Raw genomic sequence first — 9147 nt, forward strand, 5'->3', positions numbered from 1 at the left:
TATGTTTCCAGCTCTTGAAAGTAATGGCCTAATGAATAGGAGGTCCTGTAGCGCCCTGCAGTGCGGCATCCCCTGTTCACCACAACCTGGCACTTCAGGGGTGTCTCCTGTGTGTGTCGCGTGCACCCTGGGGTTATGGTTTGGCCCCTTTTCCTTCGGTTCATTTGTCTGCAGTAGCTCTCTTTGCCTGTTGTGGACAGGGTTTGGTCCCTGTGGTGTTCATGGGCCATTCGGGGGCCACCTTGGGCTTGAGTTGAGTCAGAACAGGCGTCTGTCAGAGATACAGTAGCACCAGCTGCAGGGTGCTTTCCCTGTGTTGCCCCTGAGAATCTTTTGGTGGGTGGGTGGGACCTGCAGTCAGACTCCTGCCTGCCCCCACCCCACTGCTGGAGTCGCATTCGGACTAGTGTGTGTGGTTATCTTCCCCTCTCCCCAGGACAGGAGTCCCTTTGGAGTGGTACTGGCCCCTGTCACAGCTGCTTACACAGTTGAAGCTTGTGGTGCTGCTTTGGATGGGTTCCGGCCAAGAGCTTTGGAGGGAGCAGCTCTGCAGAAGCTTGCTCTAGCGGGAGGGGGGATGGCGTGCACTAGTAGCGAGTTAGGTGGCCAGTGGTGTGCCAGGCTTGTTCTCACAGGTGGCCGTGTGTTTATTTTAGGCGGGGGGGGGGGGGGGAGGGAAATGGTTCTACCAGTTCCTTTGTCCCTGGAGGAGTCCCCCAGCCATCTGTGTCCCTCCAGGACAGGCTCCGAGATGAGTGACATAACTCTCCCTTCTCTATGCCCCAATTTTCAAACTTCTGCTTCCATGCTGCATCTCTAAGGGCTCTTTGTTGTACTGTCTCTTTAAGGATGAGGGACTCCGTTTTCTCTTGCCCTCTCAGCTCTCCCAGAGCTTGAACCTACTGATTTTTAATATTCCTGGTGTTAAGCTCTGCTAATTCTAAGAACTCATGAAATTTGGCCCCTTTGGTTTTCAAAGCCAAATGTTATGGGAGTTTTTCTTTCCCATGTGGGATCCCCAGTGTAAGAGTTTGTTTCTTTTCCCTTCCCATAACCCTGGCATCCCTCCCTCCAATGGACAGTCCCACAAGTCCATTTAGTTCCTGACTGTGTCTTCACGCTTCCTACCCTCTTTGAGGTGGGCTCTTCTCTACACTTCAGTGTGGGGTTTGTTCTGCCAGTCTTGGGGACATTTTCTGGGTCTTTTATACTGATGTGAATGTTATCTAGTTGTATCCGTGGGACAACATGAGCTTCGAATCTTTCTATTCTACAGTCCTCCCCAGAACATCTCCAGGAACCATTGTAGACCCTGGACAGGGTCATATGTGTCATTTATGTGTCATTGTCCTTTGGCTTTCCATAAGTAGAAGTCATCTCTGTTCCAAGTGTTACATACTAAATGCTTTTTGTTGGAATCACATCTTATTGCCATTAATTTATATTCTAATAAATAGAGATAATAAATCTTGAGTATTCCCCTTAAGCTTTTTAATTTCTTTTAAATAGTAGATTTTTGCAAATATCTTCTCCCATTCAATAGGTTGCCTTCTCATTCTGTTCATGGTCTCCTTTGCTGTGCAAAAGCTTTTTATTTTGATGTAGTCCCAATAGTTTATTTTTGCTTTTGTCTCCCTTGCCTCAGGAGAGATATCTAAAAACATGTTGCCAAGGCTGATGTCAAAGAGATTACTGCTGATGTTTTCTTCTAGAAGTTCTATGGTTTGAGGCCTCACATTGAGGTCTTTAGTCATCCATTTTGAGTTTATTTTTGTGTATGATGTAAGAAAGTGGTCCAGTTTCATCCTTTTGCATGTAGCTGTCCAGTCTTGCCAGCATCATTTGTTGAAGAGACTGTCTTTTTCCCATTGCATATTCTTGCCTCTTTTGTCAAAGATTAATTGACCGTATAAGTGTGGATTTATTTCTGGGCTCTCTGTTCTGTTTAATTCATCTATGTTTTTCTGCCCATACCATAGTGTTTTGATTATTAAAGCTTTATAGCATATCTTTAAACCTGGAATTGTGATCTAGCTTTGTTCTTCTTTCTCAAGATTGCTTTGTTCAGGTTCTTTTGTGGTTCTGTATCAGTATTAAGGTTATTTGTTCTCATTCTGTGAAAAATGCTGTTGGTATTTTGGTAGGGTTTTCATGAAATCTGTAGGTTGCTTTGTGTAGTATGGGTATTATAACAATATTTGTTCTTCCAATTCATGAGCATGGGATATCTTTCCATTCGTTTGTGTCGTCTTCAGTTTCTTTCATCAGTGTTTTATGATTTTCAGGTTACAAGCCTTTCACCTGCTTGGTTAAGTTTATTCCTAAAAGTTTGTTCTTTTTGGTGCAGTTGTAAGTGGGATTCTTTTAATTTCTCTTTCTGTTAAATCATTATCAGTGGATAGAAACCCAGCCAATTTCTATGTGTTAGTTTTGTATCCTGCAAGTTTACTGAATCAGTTTATTAATTCTAACAGTTTTTTGGTGGAGAATTTAGGGTCTTCTATATATAACATCATGTCATCTGCAAATAGTGACCATTTTATTCTTCCTTCCTGATTTGGATGCCTTTTATTTCTTTTTCTTGTCTGATTACTACAGCTAGGACTTCCAGTACAGTGTTGAATAAAAGCGGTGAGACTGGACATCCTTGTCTTCTTCCTGATGGTAGAGGAAAAGCTCTTAGTTTTTCACCATTGAGTATGATGCTAGCCATGGGTTTCTCATGTGTCACCTTAGTATGTTGAGGTGCGATCCCTCTGAACCTACTTTGTTGAGAGGTTTTATTATAAACAGATGTTGCATTTTGTCAGATGCTTTTTCTGCATCTGTTGAGATGATCATATGGTTTTTAATCCCTTTGTCTTGTTAATGTGATGTATCACATTGATTGATTTGTGAGTAATGACCCACTCTTGTATCTTTGGAATAAATCTCACTTGATTGTAGTGCATTTTTAAATGTATTGTTGAAATTGGTTTACTTATATATTTTTTTTTTCAGGATTTTTGCATCTATGTTCATCAGAGATATTGGCCCGTAGTTTTCCTTTTTTGTAGTGTTTTTTCTCTGGTTTTGGCATCAGGGTAATACTGGTTTTGTATCATGAATTTACAAGTTTTCCTTCCTCTTCTATTTTTTGGAATAGTTTGAGAAGAATAGATATCATGTTCTTGACATTCTTTTTTAATATTTATTTTTAAGAGAGACACAGAGTGTCTCTGAGTGGGGGAGTGGCAGTGAGGGAGAGAGGGAGACACAGAATCTGAAGCAAGTTCCAGGCTCTGAACTGTCAGCACAGAGCCCAATGTGGGGCTTGAACTCATGAACCACCAGATTATGACCTGAGCCGAAGTCGGACGCTGAATTGACTGAGCCACCCAGGCACCCCATGTTCTTGACATTTTTAAGACAAAAGTCTGGAATGTTATCTTTAAAAGTACCTTTCTTTAAATTTTGAAATAACTTTTTTAGCATCTCTCTGTTCTTACTGTTTACGGATTTTCATTTGTATTTCCTACAGATGTACTTAAATGAAATTTTATTTTGATAATCTTTACTGGTAATTAATGTTAAATTATATATAGGCATACAAACTTTGTAACATTTAGCATAACACTGAAAGACAAAGAATTTAAATTGTCTTAGAGTACCATTCAGTTAGCAGGATTAGCAACATCATTATTATATGAGTGTATGCTAATACGGTATGAAAGAAAGATCCTCATTAAAATCTTGTTGCCAAACAAGTGACAAAAACCTCACAAACAGCTTGAGGCTTTAGGCCAGTCACAGTTATTCCTGAAGAGATTTGGACAAGTGTGAAAATATATAGACTGTGTCTTTATTGTGGTCAGAACACATAAATGGTATCTTGCATCAATTCCTTACCAAGAACATTTTTATTCATATTAGGGAAAATGCATCTGAAAACAATACAGTGTCTAAGTATTCTGTTTTGAATCTATCAAATGTAAAAGTATTGGGTCTGTTATAACCCAGAAAGTGGGCTTTTTAATAGCCATTGTGTTTGTGTTTTCCAGAAAAGGAGGGTTTTGATCAGCTAGTGTATTTTCATTAGGCAAATTCAGGATGCTAATGATCTTTCTTCTAGACATTATCTAGAAGCATGAACTGTTCTGGTCTAGTGCCTTTATACCAAGGTTGGGTGATGCAGAGGAATAAGCTCATGGTTCTTCACCATGGAGCATGGCAATTCCCTTCAAGAATCCCTTACCCAGATTTAGTCACTTCTGGGTTAACTTTATGTACATACATTCCCTTTGAGGATTTCCCAGGTCTTAGTTCTTACCTGGAATCATAACCGTTACTTATAGAAAGGTAGATCTTAGTATCATAATGTGAGTAGAGAATTTACATGCAGGGATGCTAATAATGACATTCCAGAGTGGAAGTTAATGGACTTTTTGATAGCCACGTAGCCACCCCTCAGGTTCACCACTAATAATGAGCTGCTTGTGAGTCTGATCTGCCTTTTGAGTTGTAGGGAGTCTTTAGTCAGAGAGCACAAAGGAAATTCCCTTGGTCTGATGTGGCTCATGAGCTCAGCTCATGTGCACAGAGAGGAACAAGAATATTTGCAGTTGAAATCAACAAGATACCTGGCTGGGTTCAGGAGCCAGAAGGCCACCGGTGGGATTGCCAAGGGTAGAGAACAAGCAGCTAAAGGAAGCTAATCCTGTGTGTCTTTGATGTGGAGTGTCACTGCGTGTCACCCACAGTTTCGTGGGATCGCACACATGAAACTATTTGAATTAAAGTCATTTCCTGCATCTGTTGTCATTGTTCCTATCCTGCCACATATCCTTCGGAGTGTGCTGTGACGTTTCGCGTAGATACAAATGTCTGTGCTCTGGGACTCTTATCCCAGCACAGCCCCTCTCGTGAGTTTTTTATACATTTCATAAATCTCAGTTATTTCCAGTTTGCTTGCGGCTTGAAAATATTTTATTACATATTATGTGTCTTCATGGAGACCCCTGAATTACCTGCTTGCTTTGAGATCATTATAAATTCTGTTCTTTAGGAACTAGGAGGGTAAGGCATAGCTCAAGAGAAGAGAGCATTCTTGTTAACTTTGCATTAAAGGGGTTATAAAAGATACTCAGAAAACACTGGTTTACCTACAGCTTCTTTGTGAGGATGATCTCGTATTTACGTCTGACATGGTTGGTTACTTGCAGCAGGTTGGAGATGGCAGAGCTCAAACTAGAGCAGCCGGGGGACAGGAGGAAGGACCAGGAGAGTTAGGAGTAGCTGCGGCATGGCACGTGGTCCTGTGGCAGGAGTGAGGTCGGGCCGAGTCCGACCCAAAGCAAACTGGATTATGGCACCAGGCTCTTCTGGGTTGGCAGTGCTGAGAGGGCAGGATACCACGGAACCAGTACAATCTAAAAGGCAAACTACTAGAATGGAAATTTGACAGAAAGCCGTTTGAGTTTTCAGGGTGTCTAAGAGTTGCCTTGGGAATGGAGTGGGAGTTCTGTCATCAGAGATCAAGGCACCGTGGCAGCTTTGTCTTAAAGGGGGTGCCTTGACGCCATCGAAGACACGCGAAACTAGACGCCAGATGCCCGTGTCTGGAAACGGCTTCCCTTTTACTCTCCTTACTCATTTCTTGTGAAAGATCCCCTATTTCTGTTAGAAATCTCCCTTATTCTCTGCGTCCCTTCTCTCTCCATGACGCCTCCTCAGAGGTCCTCTCTCCCCCCTTTCAGAGTTCCTTCTTTATTCCTGCAGAGTTAAGGGCACTCGTCCGGTTCTGCCTTTTATTCAAGTGTGTGTCTTTTGTGGAGGGTGTGCCGTGTGCCAGGCACAATCTAGGTAATGGATGTTAAGTGGATGAATATTTTAGAGCTGTTGAAAATTGTGTTGATGTAACTGCAGGCTGTTTTGTTCTTTCCACATTTTTTCAGATTTTACCAAATGTTGCAAGGACTCTGGAATCCTTATGGTAGTAAAATGCCGAAAAGAAAATTCTGCATTGAAAGAATGTCTAACTGCTCAGTAAGTCATCACCCCATTGTTTATGCTTCTCTGTGTGTAACGTATGTAGTAGGTAAGAGTGTGTTATTTAACTCATTACATGTAATAGGTCCTTTACTAGCCCCATCACATCTTTGGTATTGTTAGCTGAGTCTGAGATTTCAGTTTGTTACATACTAAGCAACATATTTATGAAAGGTCTTGTCAAGTTATGTGTCAACATTGTATCTGATTAAACATATGAGATCCGCGAACAAAAATACAGGATTTTTCACATGACTTACCATATTCCTTTTCGTGAACAGTTGATGTATAGAATATATTACAGATGGGTTTATATTTGTCTCCTCTAATGAAAATGTACTGAATTAGATGATTTGTCGGCCTGGTGATTTGGGGGATTAATATAATTTAATTCCTAGGAAAGTTGCACTACATCAAATGAAGGATACAAAGGTAAATTTTGATTTTTGAGATTAATCGATTTAAAAATAAGTCTTAAATACGTTCACTGACGTTTAGTTGAATATTAAAGGAAAACTTGGCAAGTTCTTTGCATGCAAGTGCTTTCTGCCGTATCTCCCCACACATTTCATTATCTACATTATTCACAGACAGTATTGCAGAATACTTTCGTATTGTTCATTGATAGCTGTGAGGTCGTGGTTTTGGTTATCCCTTATATTTTCTTCTCTAACTGTGCTCCTCTAGCCTGTGAAACATATAGGTCAGCATGGTTTGATACTTCCTTATTAGGGAATTAGATAAAAAGTAGTGATTATCTGAATCAATTATTTCTTTTTAATGTTTATTTATTTTGAGAGAGAGGAAGAATGTGGGGGGTGGGGGCACAGAGAATCCCAAGCAGGCTCTGCACCATCAGTTCAGAGCTCGATGTGGGGTTCGAACTCCCAAACTGCGAGGTCATGCCCAGATGGGACGCTTAATGGACTGAGCCACCCAGGTGCCCCTGTTTTCATTGATAGCAAATAATGTACACAGAAATGTAAAATTTATAAACTTAAAAAAAAAAGTCTGTAGGTAGGAGACTTGGGAAGTTAAACTAATGCCCGCATTTATAGACGAGGAAACACACCCTTATTTAGGGGCCAGGACCTGCACTAAGCACTTCATCACAGAGGGGTAAGAGTTCCTTCTACGACTTACTTCTCTTCCAGTTTTGTTCCTCATGCTCCTGAGAGATGCGTGACGGATCGATGAACTGGTTAAACTTCTTTGTGACTGGATTTGTTGAATGCTTTTTTTATATATTAAAGAATTTTTACACCTCAGTTTGTCGTAATAACTTGTTCTTAATTTGCCATATTATCCCTCTCTCCCAGATGGGCATCACTAGAGCAGAGGGGCAGGAGCGCGGGCTGTGGAGAGGGCAGTGGGGCTGACCTTCTGGACCAGCCAGAGCTTAGCTAGTGGTACAGCCCTGGGCAGGTTCCTCATAGAAGACAGTGCAGTGATTGTGAGGAACTGTATGTAAATTCACTACAACAGTGCCTGGCACATAGTGGGGAGTCAATCAGTGGTAGCTCCTTTTTTTATTGTATTTGTTAGCTTTTGTTATCTGAATATTAGTTATTTAAATATCCTTCCTTTTACCCCCTGGAAATAGGAAAAAATAAGAGGTTCTAGTCTGTTCTGGGGAAGGGGCTGGGAGGGGTTGGAGGAGGCTGCATCTCTTTAGAAGAGAGAAAAGCAGTGAAGGAAACAAAAGAGGGTTATGACATTTGCTAAATGGAGTAAAGGATTTTACTTGACCTCAATTTTCAACACACTGTGTTTCTTCATCTTTGAATAAGAAAGTGCTCTGCTTTATTTACTGTTGACATTCCACGAAATGAAGGTAACCAACCACCGCCCTCTCTCCTCTCCTTGTAGCGACATCTTGAAACATAAGTGGTTGCTTTTATTTCTACCCGCGTCTTCATTCATGCTTCAGTAAACTGCTGTTTGACTTCTGCCCCCTTCCACTGAGACTGCTTCTCCTAAAGGTTCCAGTGGATTCATGGTAGCCAGATCCAGTGAATAGCGTTTCAGTCCTTTTTCTTTCACTTGACCTCCCTCTGCAGAAGCCCCTTAAAATTCTCTTCTACCTGGCTTCTCTTATGCTCTGTACTGTTCCCCCAACATCTCTTACTTCTTCTCATCCTTATCTTCTTGAACTGAATCCTTTAGAAAGTGGGCTCCCGGTTCTCCTCTCATGCTTAGGTCTGCAAAAGCTGTTTGGACCCATGAATTTGGTTACTTCCTTAGGTCATGACATTTCTTTGCTACTTTCTTCAGATCCAAAACTGAACTCACCTCCTTTTCCTTCTACATCGTGTGTCTAGAGTTTAGAATTTTCCTTGTCTCCTAACTCTAAATGGTTATTTCCTGTTGATTTTATTTCCTAAATCTCCCCCAGATCCATTTCGTCCTTTTCATCACAACTGCTCCTCCTTTAGCTTAGGGCCCTCCCTCATCATCCTTGGCTAGATTAGTTGAATAGTTTACTTACCTTACAGGCATCCTGCCTCTAACCTTGCTGCCCCCTTTTGGCCTGTCACATGCTGTCAGAGTGATCGAAGACACAAAGCTGATCTTCAAGTTCTTCTGTTAATAGTGGCCCATTGCCTTCAGGATAGACTTCAACTTCTTGGTATGGCATAAAATGACCTTCGTGATGCGGCCTTTGCCCAGTCTGGCTTCATCCCAGGCCCTTTCTCTTATGTGCATAATCTGCTGCAAGGACACTAATTTACTTGCAGTTCTTCGTGCATCAGGTTTTCCTCATCTTTGCGCTCTGGCACAGCACTTTGTATGCTTGTTGCACAGCCTTTACTCATGTGCTCCGAACACCATGGCCTTCTGAGGATGGGTACTGTGCTTCTCATTGCTCTGTCCCGGGATGGTGCCTTTCAAAAATGAACTAGTTTGATAACCTAATGTTTACACTGTATTTATGACCATTTCTTAAAATCTATTACGAAAGATTATACCTGATGAAATGTCTGAATATTATTTAAAGTAAGCTTACATTAAATGCTTGTGAAACTTCATTTTAAAAGGAGATATTCATTTCCTTCTTTTAGTTATAATGATCCAGCCTTTTATGAAGAATGCAAAATGGAATACCTGAAGGAAAGGGAA

At 41.2% G+C, this 9147-nt stretch overlaps 1 protein-coding gene across 1 annotated transcript in view; it reads left to right on the forward strand.

The window, feature by feature from the left end:
• The window catches only part of CMC1 (C-X9-C motif containing 1), a 137609-nt gene extending 128462 nt beyond the window's left edge, over positions 1-9147 (forward strand). The window contains exons 7-8 of the mRNA XM_045501010.1: positions 5934-6024; positions 9090-9147. Of these exons, the coding sequence (XP_045356966.1) occupies positions 5934-6024; positions 9090-9095 (97 nt within the window). The 3' untranslated portion in view covers positions 9096-9147. The remainder of the gene's footprint in view (positions 1-5933; positions 6025-9089) is intronic.

Source organism: Leopardus geoffroyi, chromosome C2, assembly GCF_018350155.1.
Source record: "Leopardus geoffroyi isolate Oge1 chromosome C2, O.geoffroyi_Oge1_pat1.0, whole genome shotgun sequence".
Classification (NCBI taxonomy): domain Eukaryota; kingdom Metazoa; phylum Chordata; class Mammalia; order Carnivora; family Felidae; genus Leopardus; species Leopardus geoffroyi.